This window comes from Ornithodoros turicata, chromosome 10, assembly GCF_037126465.1.
Source record: "Ornithodoros turicata isolate Travis chromosome 10, ASM3712646v1, whole genome shotgun sequence".
NCBI classification, from domain to species: domain Eukaryota; kingdom Metazoa; phylum Arthropoda; class Arachnida; order Ixodida; family Argasidae; genus Ornithodoros; species Ornithodoros turicata.
The window spans coordinates 25,655,221-25,677,918 of NC_088210.1; the positions used below are offsets into that span (position 1 = coordinate 25,655,221).

Below are 22,698 nucleotides of genomic sequence, written 5' to 3' on the forward strand. Positions count from 1 at the left end.
TCCCTTATGTGTTTGACGTTTCTACGAGGGATTAGAGGGCTCACTCCGCTTCTTGTATTCCTGGGTGAATATGCACGAGACAGGAAGGGCCTTGCAAATAACAGTACCGCTGTACCAGACACTTAGTCAGGCTGCCTTCCCCTTAGGAGCGCAGAAATTCCTCCTCTTTCTCCTATACCCTCACCTTATCTCCCATCCGTCCCATCACATAGCTACAGTCGCGACGCAGTGCCCCTGCCAGGAATTTGCTTTTGAGAGCGGAAAGCATGGAATGCGAGAACATTAAATTGGATCAAGTTATATTACTGGTGAGAATAAAAATGTGAAGTTGCTACAGTCAGGACGGGGTCAGAACTGGATACTCGAGTACTGGTGGTCATTTATGGAGAATATAATATAATAATGCCAGTTGAGGAAAAGGCACACGCAGTGGGCTTTTCTTCAACTGCCATTATTCAATAGATCTCTACCCGAGAAACGTCATCATGACATTGGTAGACAGACTGAAACCGAAACAAATCGGAAGGCGAGGGCTGGGTGGCACGAACGCGCACTGGCTCGCTGCCTCCAACTGAAACAAACGTAGGACCGACGGTCGCGTCCCTTTCAGAGACCACTGTAAACTCCTCAAGACCGTGGCTTTCCTGCGGACTTTGTTCGCCCCCTAGCTTCCAGCGTAGTAAAGCTCTACCAAATTGGTGGCGCTATCGAACACTATGACGTCATTTGTTTACGAACAGGGAGAGGTTTATTGAAGTACGCAACTACTGGGCGAGTTCCGAGGCTTGTGTTGTCTTCGCATCCTTCTATGTGTAATTGCCACACCTACTACTACATTATTTTCTGCCTTGAGCCTGCTTTTGCGTGGTAGAACTATGACGGTATACGTACTTTCTGTCGAAGGCACGCTTCAGGCATGACGGACGGGGCGCATACACTTGAAGTTGGGTTACCCGTACCGTTCATTTCTCCATTGTGCGTACCTGGAGGCACCTTGCATGAGCTCTCAAAAATAACCTTGAGATAGCCGCTTTACAAGTGTCTTCGATCTCATGCGATAAGTTCATGCTTTATGGGGAGACTGTACAGGAGTGCGAGATAAGTCGTTTTGAGATGTTCGACATACCGAGTGAGTGAGTGGTGAGTGTTTGTGTTGAGTGACTGAGGCCGGGTTTCATCAACGCCTATTAACATTTGAACCGATATTAATGGTCCCTTAAGTTGAATTTAACGCTTAACTCCGCTTCATTAAAGTTGGCTATTATCACTGAAACATTCATCGCGCCACCGACAAATGTTTGCCCTATTGGAAAAACGTCTTGAGGTTACCCCAGAAATCCTGATGTTACCTCAGAACTGCCTGTGGTTCTTCTGAGGTTACCTCAAGAAGTCCTGAGGCCGTACCTCAGGGCCTTCGACCCCGCTATGGTTCTTTTAAGGTTACATCAAGAAATTCTGAGTTTGTACCTCAGAACCCCAGACTTTGGTGTGGTTCTTCTATGGTTCCGCCTCAAGACCTCAGACCAGGGCGTAGCTCTTCTCGGGTTACCTCAGCGAATCTTGAGGATCAACATATTGCCTCACACCTCGGTACGCCTTATAGCCTTGAGAATTTCTGTGGGAATTTCTCAGGGCCCCTGTCGTTGGAGAGGTTCGCAAGATATTTTGGAGTATAGTTTGGTGACCTTTAATGTAATCATGCTAACTTCATTAAATTGGCAACGTTAATTAAGCCTACACCAGACCGTAACGCCAAAACGTAAAATTTCATGAGTGCCACTCACATAAACCAGGAAGGCATAAATTCAATTATATTCGGTAATAAATTTAAGCTCTGCTAGCAAAAGTGCCCACAAGTTGTACACCAATATGAGCGTTTCACAAAAATCACAATGAACAGGAATTGCTACAAAGCAAGCGATGTAAAAAAAAAATTGAGTGTTAACTTGAGTGTTAACACATTTTACCAACCTTTGATCTCTGTTCTAGGTTAACCAGCGTTGGTGAAACCGGGCCTGAGTGTCCTTGTCACTCATTGTTCTTATTGTAGTTCCGTATTTTAGGTTTTCTAGTGATCTGGAGTAGCCGGCTCTCGTAATATGTGCCTATTTCTCCATTTTTTTTTCTTGTCAACTCAACTCAATAGAACTAGGATGTTTTGGAAGAACTGTATAAATTTGTCTCATGAACATTAACAGACTGAAAGGAAGCGTAACGTAGTTAGAGTCATAATTACTGAAAACTGAGATAGCTGCAGTCTGGACATGAAGTATTAATAGCTAACAAAAAAGAAAAAAAGGAAAAGAAGTTGAACGCGCAGCGCTCGTCCTATCTAATTCCTACGTTGTCCTAGTTTGTTGTTTTCGTTCTTTACTCGGCCTAATACACTCTTAAAATTGATGGTGGTGGTGGTGATGGCGATAGGGCTTGCTCTTAAAATTGAACTTCACCACATAGCACGCTTCTAGCCAACCATCATCCCGATTGACAACGTTCTCGCCCCTGATTTGTTGAAAACGGGAGGCGGAGCCTATTCTGTGCCATGCATAATGGCACAAAATAGGCTCCGCCTCCCGTTTTCAACACATCTAGGGCGAGAACGTTGTTATTTGGGATAATGGTTGGCTAGGAGCGTGCTATGTGGTGAAGCTCATTTTTAAGAGCGCACGTTAAAATTCGGATCATGCCTCATTTCTCGGTGTGCTTAGTAAGAGCCTGTTGCAAAGCAGCAAGCTCCCCATGCACGCTGACTTCACGAACAATAGCACGAACTGCTGCTGTCATATACGTCAGGAGCTCCTGTGGAGCTGTCTGCCAAGAAACGCGTTCTGACATTTGTGGATGCCCCCCGAGCTGAAACACTATGATTGCCGAGTACAATGCATGAGTTTCACTGTTGAATATTTTGAAATCGTGACTTCAGCGCGTGTATGGACGGTTTGCGATAGTTCTGAGTGACGACCTCATTGACTGCCACCAACAGTCTTAAGTTTGTCTCACGTTCATTGTTCCTGTTGCATCATTGAATTATCCGCACACAATGATTCTAACAACTGTTCGCACTTCTGTCAGCGCTTGGTGCCTTGGTGTGCACTGTCTCAATGGGGTAAAAAGAATGGCGGATTGTGGGACTCTTGTTCCAAAGATGAGGCTTTTCCATTTGGGGATGAGAGAATCTGCACACGGTACAAAATGGACAGCTTTTCACACGAACACACCGAACATCCCCGAAAACTACCTTAGCAAATTTTTTTAGCCACCAACAATGGGCACAGAGGAACGCACATTCAGTACAACTGCTCCGTATTTTTTGTTCATCTAAAATGTGAGAAATTCTAATTCTAATGTAAGAAATTCTAAGTATACTGCTTTGTCACTTGCGTGACAAAGCAGTATACTTAGGATCAAGATCAGGAATAAGCGCGAAAATACAGTACTCTTTTCCTGTTCAAAAAGAAACCAAATTAATAATTAATGCGTGACGTGAAATGGAGTTTGGCAATCTCGTTGAGGATGTACGACAGGCAAGAAATACATAAAGTTGAAAAGTCACCCCAGTCACGCATTATAACGATTATATAATTAAGTTATTAGTATTATTACCTTCAGAGGACACGCTGGTGCACTTGAAATTTTTCGAAGAGTACGAAGGTATACCGCTATGATTAGAAGTGTCTGATGCAGGAGCGCGAAAAATTTCGTCACGCACGCGTACACGATCATTAAAATGGGAACTCCGTGCTAAGCCCAAATGGCAGACCTCCAGAGAGCAAAGCTGAAGCACAAGGAGCGCACGAAGAGGATTTAAAGTGTGAGCAATTCGACGAATACGTGTCCCAACGGAATTCAAGAATGCTGTTCGCGCAGTTGCGCGAGGTGGAATGTCTATTTGAACGGTCTGTCCGACGCTGAGAAGCCGACAGATCGACCAGACATAACAAGGAACTATATACTACACACACTGATGACGTCACATGTGTCACCGACACCCACACTGTGGACTCAAAACTACCTCACTTACCTGCTTTGTGGATGATGATTAGACGACGTTAAAAAGGTTGACATCCACCGGAGTTTGAAGCTCGCCGCTGATGCATGCCATCAGCACCCTTGGTCTCTCGATGGGCTATACGGTTAATCTGTTACGTCATCCTCTCGATCAACTTGAGCGCGATATGGGACTCCTCAACCTTGTCATCTGCGCCTCCTAGTCGCCAGAGTGTCTCGAATGTCCCGGGAGACGGAAATGCGTCAGTAACGGCTGCGGCTTCTGTAACGTCAGACGTCAGACCCCGTCACGGTTGGAGTGCTTCCCGCAGTTTTAAAGATAAACGGCCGCAAGGAGTTGAATGCTATTCTCAGCGTCGCCTTACGAGAGGGGGATGGAGGGCTTGATCTAATTTTGATTTGCAAGAGAAAGAGTTGCTCTGCGGTGGTTTACTTCGTTTGCACGGCGGGAAATTTATTACGCGAGTCTTTGCGCGAGGAGCAGCACGAAGTCTGAAGTGCAGAGCGCAAAGGGTGCCGGCATGCATAGAAACCGTTTGAGAACGAAGAGGTCGCGTATGACTGCTTCTCGTGCGCTTCACTTTGCTGCAAAGTTGAGTGAGCGGTGTTGTTCCGTTCCAATATTTGATGTCCTTTCGTTGTTCAAGTCAGCGTAAATATGGAGTGATTGGAGTCAATAAGGCTCTTTAACCGTTCCTTCTTCTAAGTCTCTCAAATAATTAAGCTATCTTTTTTGTCCATAACACAAAAACCTTCTTGTGTTTTTAGCTGTTGCTTTCATTTAGCTGCGCAGCAAAAACTCAACTTCAGGCACGGCACCAGGTGGCGCCACAGGTACACGTGACCACGAGTAAGGCTTTGTGAACGATCCACCGTATTCTTGACATCTACGCACTTGTAGCTATACTGCGGTGACAAAAGATAACAAGCCGTAGAGATAACGTGCACGAAAGATTGTTGGAAGATTTCACTGACGTCAGAGCTCATTTCGCATATATTTGCGCTTGCCGAATTGAATTTCAGGACATTTTGCTGTGGGAGATATACGCCCCTTTGGAACACCTTGCTTTCATGGTAGTGTTTACAAAAAAGGCATACTCCCCGCCATGAAATGTATTGTGTGGCGAAGATGTGCTTGCAGAACTTTTACAATGTTATACTTCCCTCTTTTTTCTTCTTCTTCTTCTTACAATCAGTATCATTACAATTTGAGTGTACGAAACTTATACAAGTGCAGTATTTCAAGCTATCGTCATTATCATCGTAATAGTAATTAATAGGTTTGTGGAAGGAGACACACAGACACACATACATTGGATGATCGATGAGGTTGGCGAGCCACCCGTCGCTGAGGCGGTACACTGCCCTATTGCACATTGGGAACGGATGAGGGGATGATGATGGTGGAAGCACTTTCAGAGATCCGTCACCAGACCGGTGGAGCGCAAGTACTCCGCAAGAAGAGGAAGGAGAGAAGCTCAAGTGCAAGTGAGAATCTCAACCGTTAACTCGTGTGACAGTTAGTCCTGCGGATTTTCTCATAGAATGAGCAATACAGACAACAGTATTGTAATAAAATTCATTTTAACCGTAGGCCAACCGTCGCCACATATAGTATACTATTCCACATTTTTCGGATATTATGAAACAGTGGTGTCCACTCACTTCAAGACACTCACGGGGACTGTGCACGCACTTCGTCGACAACATTACGGCCCACAGTGTTATTGGCAGCAGGAGGTCATGCACCATTGCACACGGTGTTCCTTCATACTTTGCACGTCACCACACGCAGAAGCGTCTACGTTGCCTATGTTCATGAGCGCCTAGGATTTAACGGAGCACACCACGAGTTCCATTGGCGCGTTGTCTTTTGCTCTCAAGGAAGTCCTTCTGTAAGCTCGCTTTTGTATGAACAGCCTTATAGTCCATACGCCAACGAAGACAATGTTGGCCACAGCGATGATGTGCAGAAGCCCGTCGTATTTACCTTTCCTGTCCCTGTAGTAGCCTTAACATGGACAAAAGAACGTTTACAAATGTACTTGAAACACGGCTCTGTTCCTGATGTGATAACGTTCATTAAACTGCCATGCGGACTAACACAATTGGTAGTTTTTTTGTAAGTGGTATTTTGTATCATAAATCAGCCTCGCTCGCAGATTCTCTACGCAAAATACGAATACCGTCATTGATTAGATTAGATTAGATTAGAAGCTGAAAGAAAAAAATGGAAACGTAGGTCCCACTGGTACGACCAGCTGTTCCATGATGCTTGATGTGTGAAAGCATTGAGTGATTAAAAAAAATACTTCAGCACGTATGTCCTTGAGGAAATTCGCAGTCATTGAATGTTACGCGCTTGCATGATTTTTTTTCAGGTAACCTGCTTAACTTTATAGTTTGGTATCCTCAAAGAATAAGTTACGTCACCCGAAGCGGTGACGTATACGGTCAGCATACGGACTCTGGGGTAGTCCGAATACTGGCCCTTTCAGCAACAGTATACAGAGTGTTCAAAATTAAGCTTTCACGAGCGCTACGCAAACACAGCGATGACAGGAAACCGGATGATAACTTTGTACTTGACTACTTGTGTAAGAAACAGGTGCTGCTAATTATGTATCACCTGTTTCTTACTCAAGGAACAGAAAAATAGCAGCCATTTTTGTTTTGTTCGCCTATTTAGAAAGTGCTAGTGAAAGCTTAATTTTGAACACCCTGTATTATGGAGGAATGGCACTCACCAACAAGGGCTGGTCTTCCCAGTGCCACAGAACCGATGATGAAAGCCAGTCCACCCATCATAATGGGTAAAACTTCGATGCCGAAGTCGTGAATCATGATGGGAGCTTGCATACCAATTCTGAATCCGTTGCTTGCTCCCAGAACGACGGCGCACATCAAAAGAGTTGGCAACGTTGTGCACCATATGAGCGTCTCGTACACAGCGGCCTGCATGAGGTATCCGGTAAGCATCACCGCTTCTAGACTCAGCCAACCAGAGTCGACTACGCAGCCGCTTATTGCTCTGAATACGATATCTCCCGCACAAAAGGCGTTCAAGAGGTACGCGGCGTCAGCAGGAACTATGCCACGGTCCTTGGCTAAGTCAACAGAGAGCAGCATGAAAGTGGAGAAGCCGAAGAGCACAACGGCGAACGATAAGGCGTCTACGCAGAACTTCAACGTCGCAAAGTTTCTCAAGGTTTCTCGCAAACTGGGAATGTTGTGATGCTGCTGAGTAGATGCCAGTGCCCCTTGTATCGGTTCTGTGGGAATTCCAAAGGACTCCATGCTACCAGTCCACGCCTCTCGTTTGATGTGGTATTTCTTGACGAGGTCCACTTGAGCCGCGATGGGAAGTTTGCCTGCTTCTACGCTGGCCAGATTTTCTCGGAGTGGGTTAGCTTTTGGGCTTGCTGTAGCCGTCGGGACCTGTCCTGGAAATGCCAGAACACGGGATCAAGTCATACACCAAGATCAACACTGGTTTTGATGCTTTCAAAGTAAATATGTCTCAAAGCGACGTGGTTGTGCGCTGTGATGTGATGTGATGTGATGTTAGTCTCTGCATCTTCGGGTCCAGGACCGCTGTGTCAAACTGACAATCTATCTCTAATTTAGGCTTCGAGGAAGTCGAGAAAGAGGAAGGAGTTCTATTTCTCAACCAGTACACTGAATTCTTCTCAGTATCCTCAGTGATGGTTACCAATCCCAAGCAACAAAACATATTGATCCGGTTTCGGCTGAACATTGGGCAATACCGGCTCAATATTGGTTCAATCTTTGATCAGTATTGCCGCTATTTAGCCAATAGTGGGCCAATATATTTTGCTGCTTGGGATTATCTACCACACCCCGCATGGTAAACCTAGTTCACTGCGTTCAATTGACCTTTCCTCTGTTTCTTCTAATAAACACACATTCCAACACCCCCTACCCCTCACTACGGGTGGTTTGCTATTGAAACTTTCGAACAATTTAATTACATAAAATTAGTGGCTGTGCCCACGTTACTTCGCAATGTGGAATAGAAATGTAAAAGTTATAACGGACACCACCAGACTGGGGCGAATTCGTTAACCTTCAGGGAAGAAGCATATGAAACTTAAATGTCGATGCTGAATTTGCTGGATTGATGTGCGTCGGAAAAATTGCCTCCAGGTATCAATACAAAATTGCATGAAATTTTCATTTCCAAAAATAAAAACTATGGAATTATATCAAAATACGGTGTATAAACGAGGCGAAATGTTTGTTTTTACTCGTTGATCGATTGATGGTAAAATAAAAAACATGGAACTTTTTATTTTTTTTATGCTGGTGATGGCGATGAGTTAAAACAAGAAGAATTTGCTCGTTCTAGTCAACTATTACATTGGTTCCTTTGAAACGAATTGATTTGTTATACTATATAGTTTTCATATTTGAGTTAAACCAAATAAAAGCTCTTTCATTTTATTTATAAGGTGAACGCCGTACTCTGCGTGGTCACTGAACAATGAAACGCTAGCTCACTAAAATCTGAGGAATCCGCAAGTAGTCATAATTCATTTGGCATCTCCGTTACGAACAAGTTAATACCCGATGTTGGTTCTACTCAAGTCCCCCCAATGGTTACATTGACTTACACATGTCATATAAAAGTAGGTTGTGTGCTGAACAATGCAGAATAAAGAAACAAAATTCAAGCAAGCTCGTGCGCCCTAGTTGTTGGGAACATTTCCCTGAGCCTGGAGAGTCTCGTCTCGCCAGGGGGCTTAATCACGTGCACGAATGGCGGGAAATTAAAAAAGACGAGCACGTGACACATTGCGCGTGACGTATGCTGTGCCCTTCACGTATCGCGTGAGGAGCGACGTGTACGTGTTTTATCACGTGCCCTTCTTGACAAAGGCCGCGCCCCTCGTTAGCTGTTAGACGTGCAAGCGATTAAACCTTGATCCTTTCTGCGTATGTCCCCAGACTCAGGACAGCGTTACCGACAAATAAAATGTGCATTTGTAGCTTACATTGATTTGATTTGTCGAATTTGGAAATCGTTCGCGCCAAAAATAAATGCCGAAAAATCGGCAGCTATAATCACTAGCGAAAATTAGTATGGATGGAGAGCAACTTAAGTAGGAATGCACTGATAACGCAAAAAAATTCCTTTCTTTTATTGGAGTGTTCCACGTGTACTGGAACCCTGTTGACCCACTGATCAAATTGTTAGAGGAAGGTTTTTCCCTGAGGAAGGTTTTCCCCATGAGGAAGGTTTTTCTCTGGCTACCAGCTCGGCAGGGCGGTGTTCCCCTATTCCACCTTGAAACGACGTAGGAAAAACGAAAATCTGATGCCCCAGAGGAAGAAAAATGCAATCGAGTACCGGCATTTTCGGCATATAGGACCATATATGCAACAGTCTAATTCGAAGGTTTTTCGAACATGCCGAATTTCCAAAAAATATTCGGCGGGTGTTTTTCGGCATTTTTCGGCAAATACCGAAAGCGCGGAACCCTACAGTTACATTACACTATATGCGCTTTAATTTGTACGCTAATAAATCTATGTCGCGCAACAGCGAACATGTAGTTTTTTCATGCTTTTTCAAGATGCTTCAAGAAAAACGCGAATACACTTTTTTTTCTTCTGAGTTCAAAATTTCCGGAAATTTTGCATCTCTTGTTAGGACTAGACTCTTAAAAATGAACTTCACCGCATAGCACGGTCCTAGCCGACCATAATCTCGAGTGATATAGTTATCTGCCCTGATTTGTTGAAAACCGGAGGCGTGCGCCTCTTTTGTGACACTTATGCTGTTCATAATTGTCACAGAAATGGAGTACGCCTCGCGTTTTCAACAAATCAGGGCAGAAAACGATATCATTGGAGGTTGTGGTTGACTATACACTCTTAAAAATGAACTTCACCACATAGCACGCTCCTAGCCAACCATCATCCAGCATGACAACGTTCTCGCCCCTGATTTGTTGAAAATGGGAGGCGGAGCCTATTCTGTGCCGTGCATAATGGCCACAAAATAGGCTCCGCCTCCCGTTTTCAACAAATCAGGGGCGAGAACGTTGTCGTTCGGGATGATGGTTGGCTAGGAGCGTGCTATGTGGTGAAGTTCATTTTTAAGAGTGTAGGGGCGTGATATGCGGTGAAGTGCATATTTAAGAGTGTAGAGTCACGCGACGACATCCTTTCGTGTTCGTTCCTCACCTTTGACCGCCCTTCTGGATTGCGCAACCTCCTTGGGTGCAATCGACCAAGGTGGGCTCCTGAGGGCGATTGTTGCAGGAAAGGCATTGGCAGTCAGGGCACCCAGCAGGAGAAGGGCTCCTCGAATGCCGTACTGTGCGCGGAAGTACTCCATGACGGGAGGAATCAATAGCGTGTTCAGGCCGCACACGGTAAAAACCACGCTGCACGCCGTGGTGCGTCGCTTTTGGAAGTGCTGCGCAACGACAACGTTGGTCCCTACGAATACACCGGACATCGTCGCACCTGCAAGTATAAGCACGCGAAAGGCGTTGCGTTATTTCAACATCATCCTGCGGAATAATCACGACGAACAACGATGGAAAGTGAAATAGGAACGAGGGAGCAACTTCTGCAAAAGCGATTTCTTCCAAAATCGATGGTGCTGGTGTAAGGGCTCACCGTGAACTTCGCCGCATATATACCACGCTCCTAGCAAACCATCATCTCGAATGACATCGTTCTCGCCCCTGATTTGTTGAAAACGGGAGGCTTACGCCATTTTTGTGACAATTATTTACTGAATAAGTGTCGTAAAGAAAGCGTACGCGTTTGATCGTACGTCATGGTCAACAAGCTAACCGGTGGTGGTGGTGGTTGCGGATGGTGAAAGCGCTCGCCGTTGTCGGCCTCACAGAGGTGGGCAACGTCACGACTGACGGCCTGGGGGAATGTGCGTCCTGGGCCGACTTCTAAGGGAACTGTGCCGACATATGTCTGAAAACGTCAGAGGAAAACACAGGAACCCCAACGTACGCCCCCCTCTCACGTGGAGGGGGCGTAAACCACTTTGTGGCAATTTGGATATATGATAATTGCCACAAAAAGGCGTACGCACTCCTCTCTCCTCGGTTCAAGAGCGATAACCCTACCATTCGTGGCAATGGTTGGCGCACAGCGTGCTATGCGGTGAAGTTGGGTTTTTACAGTGCACTTGCTGCCAGTTTATCATTCCAGGCTGGCTGGCCTTGTCTCGAATGCTACCGCGTCACATTTGAGTCTCGTTGGATATAGACCTTAATTGTCACTCTCAAACAACCGGTCTCCGTGCGCTCCCTATAGCCTCGTTCCCAGCGTCGACCCAACAGGGTGGACTGCCAGAATTGCTCTTCCGATCGGGATGAATACTGGTGGCCGCCGTCTTTAATGAGTGCGACTGACGATAACGTGACATTGTATTTCTGTAAGCATCTGAGTAGCCTATCAACGTTCGAAAGTTCAAGGAAAAAGAAGATTGCTTGCTTCCGCGTGCGATATGCACAGTTAAGGGCAACCTCCATGGAGCGAATGTACAGCGAAAAAGCTGCGAACTTCGCTCAGCGTCGGACGCCCTGCGCGAGGCGTCAAAAATGTGAGCGTCCGCCGCCGATCTGCCCCACTGATCTCTATAGAGATCAGTGATCTGCCCATGCCAGATATTTTCGCCCAGCGTCCGCGATTCCGGAAGCGTCAACTGCAGATGAACCAATCAGAGTGCTCTTCCGCTACGAATCTACGCCAGATCGCCTGCACGTGGTCGTCTGCTCTCGTGAATCATCGTCGTCGTCCTCTTCATGCAACTGGATGCTGTCGTCTGCTCGCTGTTTCGCCAACTGCATCGTTAGAACGTGAGACATTCTCTGCCAAGAAACATGTTTTCTTCTCGCAGTAGTGAATATGCTTTTCGGTACGTTACTGGGCGCATCTTTTCAGACAGATGCTGGATTTAGTTGCAAAATTTGTGACATTAAATGCACTTTTTCGAGCAATTGCTTTCACTAAGCTTTCACCTTATACCCTGGCAACAGTGGCATCACAGCATGATTTCCCGACGCCGTCCGCTGGTTTTTCGCTCCATGGAGCTGGTGCCGGCGAACAACTGGCGGCGGAACGGGCGTGGCAATCTGCCGCGCGAACTTCGTTGCAAAAATTCGCTCCATGGAGGTTGCCCTTTATATGGCGATATGCACGTGAGGAGTGCTGGCCGATGCGATATGTTTCTTACGCGTTTCTTTTTTTTTTTTTTTCAAGGGTGAAACTTGCCGCCTTGACTGAGCAGGCAGATCTCACTCTATTTTTTATTTTATTTTTTTATTGAACGTCATCCCCCCGAGCGGGAAAAAATAAACGGGCACGATGTGAACACGATCGGACACGACAATGAACAAAACACACACGGGAATATGAAGGAAATCTGCAAACGGCAGTCCACACCACGACCTACTAGATTATAACAACCATGTCATAGGCACCCCTTCCCAGCGCCGTATTTGGAAGCTAGCGGTGGCGCTACTCATCGGCCCGGTTTTGCTTCCTCAATTTCTGCAATACTTTGTCCTTCAGCTTATCTTAGTAATTTTGTACAAGCGGTGGATGTCCCACGGGAGATGCTTCTTTCTAAAGTTGATTATCATCATCATTCTACTGTTTTCATGGGAGCTGTTGCTGTCGTCTGCTACGGTAGTCGTACGTCCGCTTCTTCACGTTCAAAATTCAAATTTCTATTGTCCAAACGGTCCAAACACGATGCAGGTCTCGCGGGCCGATGAGTAGCGCCCCTAGCGGATCGTGCGGACGGGCTCTTCATAGGGGTTGCCGATTATGACATGAAGTGCATTCTTTTCACTTGCACTGGACTGCACTACTTTGGACTCCACGCAAGACGGGTTTTCGGGAGCTGCACTTTCCAGCTGAAAGGGACTTTATTAGTAATGCCTTTCTTTTCAACAGGAAAGTGCAGCACGCAAATAACCCAGTTCAGATCTGGTGCAGGAGGTGCAAGCGAAAAGAATGCACCTATGGTCACTATAATCTAGTAGGTCGTGGTCCACACATGCACAGTTCCTGTGACTACCACGGGGTGGCAGCACTAATGGCGGCGCCCATTCTTTAAATCGCGTTTTTGTGCATAAGAATTAAGAACCGCATTCGCAGAACACACTTTCGCTGACACGCCCGGTGAGTGCAGACCTCAAATAACGGCAGTGTTCCGTTACCTTGCGTGCGTTCGGCTTTCGCTCAGTCACTCTTTCGCTCTTATCTCAAGGATGGTCTCAAAGTGTAACAACGCACTCAACGCGCGCGTGATTGCATTTCGCAAAAACAGAAGCGAAAGGTGATAAACACGAGGACACCAACAAACCTGCATGTCACTGTCCATTGGTAATGACATCGCAGTACGTGGAGGGGTTGATTTCAAATCGACAGTTGGCAATACGAAGAATTTGAGAGAGAATTTGAGAATTTGAGACGATGATGCCAATACATATATATTGCCAATACACATATATATACAATATATATATATATATATCCTACATTTGGCAATACATAAAAAATACATATATATTTGAGAGGGAGCCAGTCTGTGTGGCTGGTCTTCCGCTCCGATGCCAATACATATTAGAATTTGGCGCTCTTCTGAAGCACGCGATACAGAGTTACGCTCAAGTACACTCAAGTACACTCAAAAGCAATGGGGCAGTGTTTTAGAACTGGCCTCAGTTGTTGACTTTATAGGGGAAAATAAAGCGAATCAGTAAATTAAGGATATAGGGAATGGCAGGCTCTAAAACGATAAGGAAGATGGGCTCACTAATTCTGCGACTTAATCTAATCAGTCAGCAATACAAGGACGAATTCGCTCACCGTGAACTACGCCGAAGAACATGTTGAGAAATAACACATTCGGGGCGAAGAAGCACACCATTATGCCGAATCCTGTGATTAACGAGCACGTCATGAGCACTGTTCGGCAAGATAGTTTTCGGCAGAGGAAACCCATGGCAGGACCTGCGAGCAAGAGGATGAGTGATAGGACACTGGATGAGAGGAGGAAGTCGTATGGTGCGTAATAACGTAGTTTTTAATAAGTTTTTAATAAGTTAATAACGTAGTTTAGTAATAAGTAGCTTTTGTTTTTCTTGTGCAAGCGAGTTTGCAAAGGTCACGGAACTGCTTTGTCACGTTCAAAGAATGCTGCTGCTGCTGCTGCTGATGATGATGATTGGAATTTTTATGGTGCACAAGCAACTGAGGCCACAGTGCGCCAAGACAAATGACAACAACAACAACAATAAATGATGACGATGAGATGGGAAGACAAACGAATTCGGCCCAGAGAAGTCGTAAATTGAGGTGTGGGTCCGGGTCCCGCCAACTCTTCGTCAATTGCCTCCTTCGAGATCCCGGGACCCCCCTTACGGTAGCATGACGTTACTTACGTTATGTTACGTACTTAGCATGACGTTACTCTAGTATGGGCTTTGGAGTGGTCACCATAGAACTAGGCTTGCTGCTCTTTACTCCCGTTACTTCGGTAAGCACTGACCCACAAAGGGTAAATCTGGATCAGGATCTTACCGAACTTCAAAGTGCTTTAGAAAGCAAACTCCCCTTGTTACCTGGCATGCAGGACTGTAATTAGAGTTTCTGTGGAAATGGGGCTATATCTCCAATAGTTCTCCTGCTCGATGACAATATACATATATTTTTTAGAAACACCACCTCTCGAGCAACAAATTAAGCTGCGAGCGATAGCCGCGGACATTTCTTTCTTTTTCTTCTTTCTTTCTCTTTTACGAACCGAATATAGCGGCGGAAAGATCATTTCAATATGGCGTACTTGTGCAAGTAACGGGCTCACCAGCGAGGTTCAGAAGAGAGCAACTGAGCGTCACGGGCCATGCAGCCTCCTGGCGCGTAACTTCAAAAGTCTCCACGACGCCGTAATAAACTATCCCAACGACCCGGGTGCTGAGAGTTCCCGCGAAGAGTAACCAGCTGCAAAAGGCTGCAACGGTCCAGCTCCAACGGGAATCCAGCCCGTGAACGGGATCTGTCATCAGAGAAGCCCTGTTGTTCACCATGGCATCGACTGCGTACACGCCTACCTAAAGAGACGAGATTGTCGACATGTTACGAAATTGGAAAGGAAAGCGAGGCTGCGGGACTAATCACATTCCCTCACGCGGAAAGAACCATACAGCGAAGGCCGACACGAATTCTTCGCAGACGAGATTTTTGGCGCCAACCTTTCTTCGAGCGCGAGAGGAGGAAAGCGCGAGAGAATTCTTCACGGACAGACAAACTTAGTTGGTTGGCGATATCTACGTTCACTGCTCAAAGTACATACTACAGTACTTGAGGCATTCCTTTGTCTGTTTAAGGGAACTTGTAATGCACCCTAAGTACATTTCCACACTTAGTCTTGATCTGCTGCATTTGAAGCACGTTCGCCTCCGGCTTGTATCTCAAAATTTGAGGGAGCTACATCGTATCATTGCACACTCTAAATCTTTTCACACCTTTAAAGGTGTAATAGCGTGCATGGCGCACGCCTTTTTAGGTGTAATTTTGGTAACATCATAATGGAGCACGGTTTCGCACAAATTTTCTTTACTCGAGTGTTGTTTGTCCTCCAAAAATTTAGTCTTGCAACAGCTCAACATTGTTCAACAGTATTGTAGACACTTGCGCGTGCTCGATTATCGATAGCGATGCATATATGCATTAGCTCCTACCTACGATATCCAAGACATAATGAAAGCAAGATTTGCAACTGACACTTGATCTTTAGTAATACTTTCCGAATTTTGTAAAATATCATACTGGAGATGCAATCTTACGCAACCAGTTTGAATGTGCATAGCGCACACCTTTAGAGGTGTGAAAAAGTTTACAGTGCAGTCTGCGCGTGCAACAATCGGCCCAGAAACGTTGTTTAGTTACACTGCATGCATGTATGCTCTTACCAACTCAACGAAAACACGGCCCAGTGCTTCTCATGTCGTCGCCCTTTGTCATGCCCGCTGTCCAAGTGGCGCACTAGTACCAGTAGTCTTCATCCATTGGTCACCTGGAGCTTACAGAGTTAGGCTTCAACAATACTCTAGTTCGGTGCAAGAGTCTGCCAGATAGGGATGGACTCTCCCGGAGTGAGCTCTGTCCGTTCGACCAACCTCTCTCCGCGTATTTCGACTTTTACATATCCCCCCTCCCCCAGCTGTAGCGTGTGTACCGAAGTGCTCCTCTGTGTATAGTTGCTTACATTCACGTTGGACCTCTTCAAACCTACTCAACGCGGTTGCTAAGCGAACTTCTTCAGAGCCATCAAGAGATACGGCTCCTAGACTCTTAAGAACAAGGTCCGCATCAACCAGAAACAATACCTTAGCGTTGGGGCTATCGCAGCTGCAGGTGATGTCTTGACACTACTCAGCAAATCGTTTTAATCGTTTCCATCGTAATCGTTTTTCTCAAGCCTGAGCAAACATTTTATTTCGTAACAGTAAAACCCCGGGACATGTGACAACACAAACACACAGACAAAGACTATCTGTGTCTATTTTCGTTCCTATTTCTCAGGGTTTACCGTTATGAACTGTACTCAGCAGCTAGCTTTCTGTTCAGCAATTATTTCATTTCATTTCGTGTCTCTGAAAGTTTACGAGGCAAGTAGCGTATACACTCGTTCTGTAAGCTTGTGTTTATTTCCAGCCACCAACCCTGCCAATCGTCCCGCCAGCAACTGCTCCAGAGTAATTTCGATCCAGCAAGGGGGAAAAAAATCGGTTCGATTGATTTCCAGCTAAGCAAAAACATAATAGATTATAGCGGCTTTCGGTTCAGCTTCGATTGGGATCTTTGATGCTGAACGAACCACCAGTAAGGTGTTCTCTTCTTCTTTCCTTTTACCTTTTTTCTCTCTTCTTTTCCCGTTTTCTTTTTGTTTTTCTTCAACGGAATGGCTTATATTTTCTCTTTGCTTTGAATACTCATATATCCCCCTTCACATAAATATGCAAAATCCGCCTTCAAATGTCAACCCGTGACATTTAGACTATGTACATTAAAGTGGTCTTACCAGATCTCTTGCAGACAGAGTGTTCATTCGTCAGGCACAGGTGGGGTACGTTAACCGCTTCGAGCCTCCTCCCCATACTGCACCGCTGAACATAACAGCGATCTCAGTGGAGAGGGTGAGCATCGCCCCCTTCTCTCTAATCTCTATTCTCATTGTGTGTTCCGCTTGTCTCAGCAAGAAGTTTGATACGACTCGCGATATTGGGTTGAATTTGTCGAATAAAGGACTAACTTAAGGGCATCGCATTTTCTGCAAGTGAGCTCTTCAGGTGCGCTGTGAGGGCGGCATGGTGCAGTGATTTTGGGCAGTGATGTTGATGTCAGTACTTGAGTAAAGTGCGCGTTGAGTGAGAGGACAGGCAACCAGGCCTGCAGAGGACGACGAAAAAGCACGATTTTTTACGTGTATAATTATTTTGACACCTAACAGAACCAGTTCAGTGAAAAGCGACGGTTTATTGAGGTTTCCGGTTTGGACTCTAAACAGAGTGCAAAGATAGCAATGAGCGGAGTTGTGTCCAGCAGGGATTGCCCACCGCAGGGTTGAACACTCCAGACAGAGAGTGTATCCATCATGCCTCCTCTTCCTAACTCTTTGAGGTCCTCATGAGAGAATGCCAAGAAAGGTATACAGAAGAAAAATGAAGTGTCGGCCGCGCCTCATGACTTTTGATACCCCTACACATGGGCACGAAAAATGACATTAAGTGATTAATCCCTTATTTAAGTAGCCCCTTACGCGCGGTGCCACACGGACCGATTTAATGACATTTGTCTTAATGACAATTTCCCCCTAATGAGATCGCCACAACTCATGCGCATAATTCACCGATAAATGTTCCTGTTCCTGGCTATGTTCCTGGTTCCTGGAATACTCATATTGACATCCCTGGTTGATATCTTCAATAAGAAGAGAAAATGAAAGTGATGAAATTCATGGTTTTCGACGGGAATTGTAAATAAGATGCTGAGAAAGGTACTGACATTTGGTACCTGGACATTTTTCTAAGCCGTCTGCGTCGATTCTGGAGAAAGATGCGCTCGTTGCAGCGGACCCCCACTATGCAGTACGAGTAGACTTGCAGCTTCACATGCACCGCGGAAGCAGATATGGTTAGGATGGGAATCATTCTTTTGATGCCGCACTGAGAACAGAGGAATTCACCAGACAGTTGACAGTGAGGGTGAGGTTAGCGACATCGATGCCTGTGTATTCCAAAAATACAGTATAAAATACAATATCTAGAGCTACCTGCGCCCATGGCAACCAGTGAGTCTGCGCCCCTGTTCAGGCACATATCGAGGGCACAGTTGGTCGTGTTTTGTAAATACTTTAATGAAATCCACAGAACTACTACACATGCAGATGTCCCACTAACGTCACATGATAGCCTTTCTGGCTTTTGCTGCTGCAAATTTGTCGCTAATGTCACTGAAATCAATTTCTTCTGTTTCGTCTCGTTCAACACTTAGGACAGCAAGGTCGGAAAGCCTGTCCTGGCCCATTGATGCTCTTAAATACGAAAGTATCAGCTTTAGCTTGCTAAATGACCGCTCACAGCTGGCAATTGAAACTGCGATCGTAAGCATTATCTGGACCGCAACCGGAAAGTTCGCGAAGACATTCTCATCATCTCCAGGAAGTCACATCACTTTACACCTGCCCCAGCCCGACAGACGGGTTCAGCTCAACCCTCTTGTTGGTCCGCCCTATACGAACTCCTCTTTTCGTCGGGTCGATTTTCTTGCTCAGATATCTCTCTCAAAGTCCCACTGCTGGGATCGGCTTGCTACCTAAACAACCTCAAATGCTGCTGTCGCGTCTCGAGTAACCGTACAGGGTACTGGGATCTCCCTTTTGTTTAGGCTGCTTTGGTCTCGGCCGTGACAGTCGCTCACTGAGCTGGTTCGGTTAGCTCACGGTGCCCCGTTCTCGTCAAATACGTCACGCGCCCAGTTTAGCTACCTGGTGGTTAGCATGATGTCCTTGGGGATGCGTTTTCGTGTGGTCCGCACTAGGTTTCACACTACAACCTCTCTAATGGCGGGTGCTTTAGATCATTTATGAATGTGCCAGGTTGAGTGCCCGACCTGGCACATTCACACCCGACCACATAATGGCGCCCCTGTTCACCTGGCGCCCATGGCACCTGTCCACACCTGCCACACCCTAGGTACGCCACTGCAAAAATACAGCTTCATCGCACAGCACGCTCCTAGCCAATCATCATCCATAATGATAACGTTCTCTCCCTTGATTTGATGAAAACAGGGGCGTACGCCCTTTTTGTGGCAATTATCAACTGCATAATGCCACAAAAATGGCGTACGCTCCCGTTTTCATTAAATCAGGAGAAAGAACGGCGTTGCACGGAATGATGGTTGGCTAGGAGCGTGCTATGCGGTGAAGCTCGATTTTTAGAGCGTGGAAATGTGTGGAAAAGGCGCGCGAGAGAGATGGAGAGAGAGAAACGAGACATTTGTTGCTGGAACTTATGAATGAGCTGGGCGACAGAGCCGCGCCAGTTGTTTGCAGACTCCGCACAGTGCGGCGGTTGTCCTCGTCCTCGCCGAGTACACGAGTGGCTTCCGCTAAACAGCGACAGAGTCGCTAAACAGTCGCTGAAGAGCTATGCGCGAAACCTATCGGTCGTCTCCAAGGATACGCCAGATACGCGCTAACCCAGTGCGAAAAACGGCCGTCAGGTATCGCGCTGTCCATATCGATGCAACAAAACAAAACCACGAAAGGCTCCGGGATGAATGACTTATACCCCTGTCACACGGGCATTTCGATCCTTCTCGAATCCGATCTGCATCGAACTTCCCGAGCACGCTCGAGTTTTGACGCTGCTACACGGCCACTTTCAATGCGCATTGAATGGTTGACTTGTGCAGATGAATAAACGGGACTCATTAATTTCGCGTTTCCTATATCACTGCGATATTAGTGGTAATTTATCGTATACCGATGTAAGCATCATTTGTAGCTTCGCGCGCATGTCCGTCTTAAGTTATGACAGTTCACCGAGGTCGAGGATGCAAATGGCGGCCGTCGAGCCGCCTTGAAATTCTCAATCCTGTTATGGGAACTGTCTTGAGTCAAGCAGGATCAAAGTTCGATCCTGCTTGGAAGCGGCCGTGTAGCACCATCCGATCTGCATTGGGTTCAAGCAGGTTCGGTCGAGCAGGATCGAAAATGCCCGTGTGACAGGGGTACAGGGGTACCAAGTACAAAGTACTATGGTACTATGATGCAGTCGCTTCTGAAGTTTGTGTTGCAACACAACTGAGGGCAAAGCTTATCCACTTCCTAAATTTCGGAGCGTTTTTCAGACGACAAATATGAGGCAGACGGGTCGGTTATACATACTTTGATAATCTTCGCTGAGGCAGCTCGGAGGGGCGAAGCACTGTCTCAACGCGTTGGTACGTCGCGCGAGTTCGTCGTAACGCTGCCCTCCGCTGATCATGGCAACCACTCCGTTGACTGAACCGAGGACGAGACGCGGCGCCTCATTTAAATCTCCGAGAATGACATTCCTTTTTCTGGAAAGTTCTTCTTCGGCGAACCATACTCAGCCAGAATCACATACCTTTGTTTATACAGTAATCTGCCTCACTTACCACATAGGCGGAGAGGTTTCAATCTGCCGGAGGGGGACGTGGCACAACGCCCCCCCCCCCCCCCCCTTTCATACACAGAGGTCGTGCAGGGTGCCAGGAATTCCGTGTTGAGACGTTGTGAGGCAAATATTTCAGGGCTTTCATGATCACTTGCATGAAACACGCGATTCTTAGGATCCCTGTCCATTTCGATTCGTCACTACTGTGTAACCACACTAGGTTTCCTCCTTCGCTATCGTAAACCGCAATGACTGTCGCGTAAGTGTACGATAGAGGTCACACTGCAGAGGTCGAACATCATGCCGTCGCAGTCACAACATCGCACAATATATGATGCGACTGTTTACCGCTTCCATGCAGTCATCGTTTAATTCAGTTGTGGACATTGTTACTATACTGTGTGCAGGAAGTCAGGGGTATCGCCGATATACTGTTCGCCTCAGCGTGTCTCGCGATATTAAGGCGACAGCGCGGCCTCAAACCAAGGTCATTTCAAGGTCAAACAAACGTTGTCACCGCCGAGACCGGGAGGAGTCGCGGGTTCGAGTCTCGGCACTCGCTGTAGTGTCTGAGGTTTTCCCTAGGTTTTCCGGCAAACCTTCCAGGCGAATGTCGGCACAGTTCCACCTGAAGTCGGCCCAGGACGCCATTCATAGACACAGTTGTTTCACGGCGACAACACGGAATTTCAACGAGCGATTAGAGAGAAAACTTGCTGATTACGTTCTACAATATCTCGAAGCATGTCCTCTATCACACTTATCTCGATCGCTCGGCCTTGTGACGTCAGCTAACATGCTGTGGGACATGCTGACGACACTGTGAAACCGAAACCGGATGTGAACGTGCCCCTTGTTTTTGCAATCTACCTTATGGCATCTTCGACTGACAGCCACCAATCGCGCTATAGAGCGCGCGCTCTATCTTCTGATGGGGTGACATAAACCCGCCATTGCTGTAACTACCTTCAAGCGGGTGCTTTTGGCAAAACTGCTATCTTGTCCTAGTCGCACGTCATCGAAAACGTCATTTTTAGGTCATGTGACTTTGTTTACATGTCGTTTTGCCGCTTACCGACATATTTCCGTCGTCATAAAGCCAAGAGGTGAACGTATTTTGCCAGCGTAAACTCGGTGCTTCTCCCGCAACATGGTAGCCCATTTATCCTTAGTTTAAGTGCATCGCATCGGCTCAGTGGGTCTTAACGCTCGGTCGTCATCACATCTTTGAAAGTCGTCAACAGTACGAGACCTTATGTGCAAAACTGCGCATTTTACTGCGAGATTATCGGATAAAAATAATTACCCTGATCGAAGAACATACAAAACGTCGCGCAGAAACAACAACCGCATTGTTTACAAACGGTTTGGCCGCCGATCACGGACGGCGCCATCTTTAAGGTCACGTGTTCCTTGACGTTTGCTCGTTTGCTGTGACGTGCAGCATGGACCTGTCCAGGATGCATTGCGTTCGCCCAGCAGGCTTTTGTCTATACAGAGCAATGCATTGGATGCCACACCTGTGGGTCAAAACGGCTGGGAGCGCTCTGGCTTGGAGCATTGGTACTGCCAGTCTAAGATGCCATTATAAAGACAACGGCGCTCTGGGGGATGAAGTTCCTCACGTGGCATTTACTGCACATAACATCACATGTACAGTTACTTTACGTGTATAGTTGAATACAACTCTATAATCTAAAAGTCAGTTCCTGGTTCCGGTGTGCCTCTTTGAGAAGCACTAAGGAGTTAGGAAGTAACAGAGCAAGAGCGAGAACAAGGAATAACGTTATTATGGGTGTCGTAGCCAGATCATGTCAAGCGGAAGAGTGAACATTCCGTTGTGCCCTTCCCACAGACATTTCGACACCACCGTACCGACGCACAGGAGTGTTATTCCTCTGCGACGGCCGTCGGGGCAGTGTCCTTTGCAGTGCCCCATTCCCAGGAAGATTTTTTTTTTTCTAAACTCGCT

General features: G+C 46.5%; 2 protein-coding genes across 4 annotated transcripts in view; one reads left to right on the plus strand and one right to left on the minus strand.

Annotated features, from left to right (window-relative positions):
- LOC135371251 (uncharacterized) overlaps positions 1–22,698 on the plus strand; it is a 139,561-nt gene that overhangs the window by 17,322 nt on the left and 99,541 nt on the right. The gene's annotated exons all lie outside the window — the stretch shown is intronic.
- Positions 5,574–16,325, minus strand: LOC135371255 (monocarboxylate transporter 14-like). Its single transcript, XM_064605340.1, has 6 exons — positions 15,990–16,325; positions 14,882–15,128; positions 13,885–14,028; positions 10,219–10,503; positions 6,756–7,451; positions 5,574–6,019 (listed from the first exon to the last, which is right to left on the minus strand). The coding sequence occupies exons 2-6, from the start codon at positions 15,102–15,104 to the stop codon at positions 5,835–5,837; spliced, it is 1,533 nt and encodes a 510-aa protein (XP_064461410.1). The 5' UTR covers positions 15,105–15,128; positions 15,990–16,325; the 3' UTR covers positions 5,574–5,834.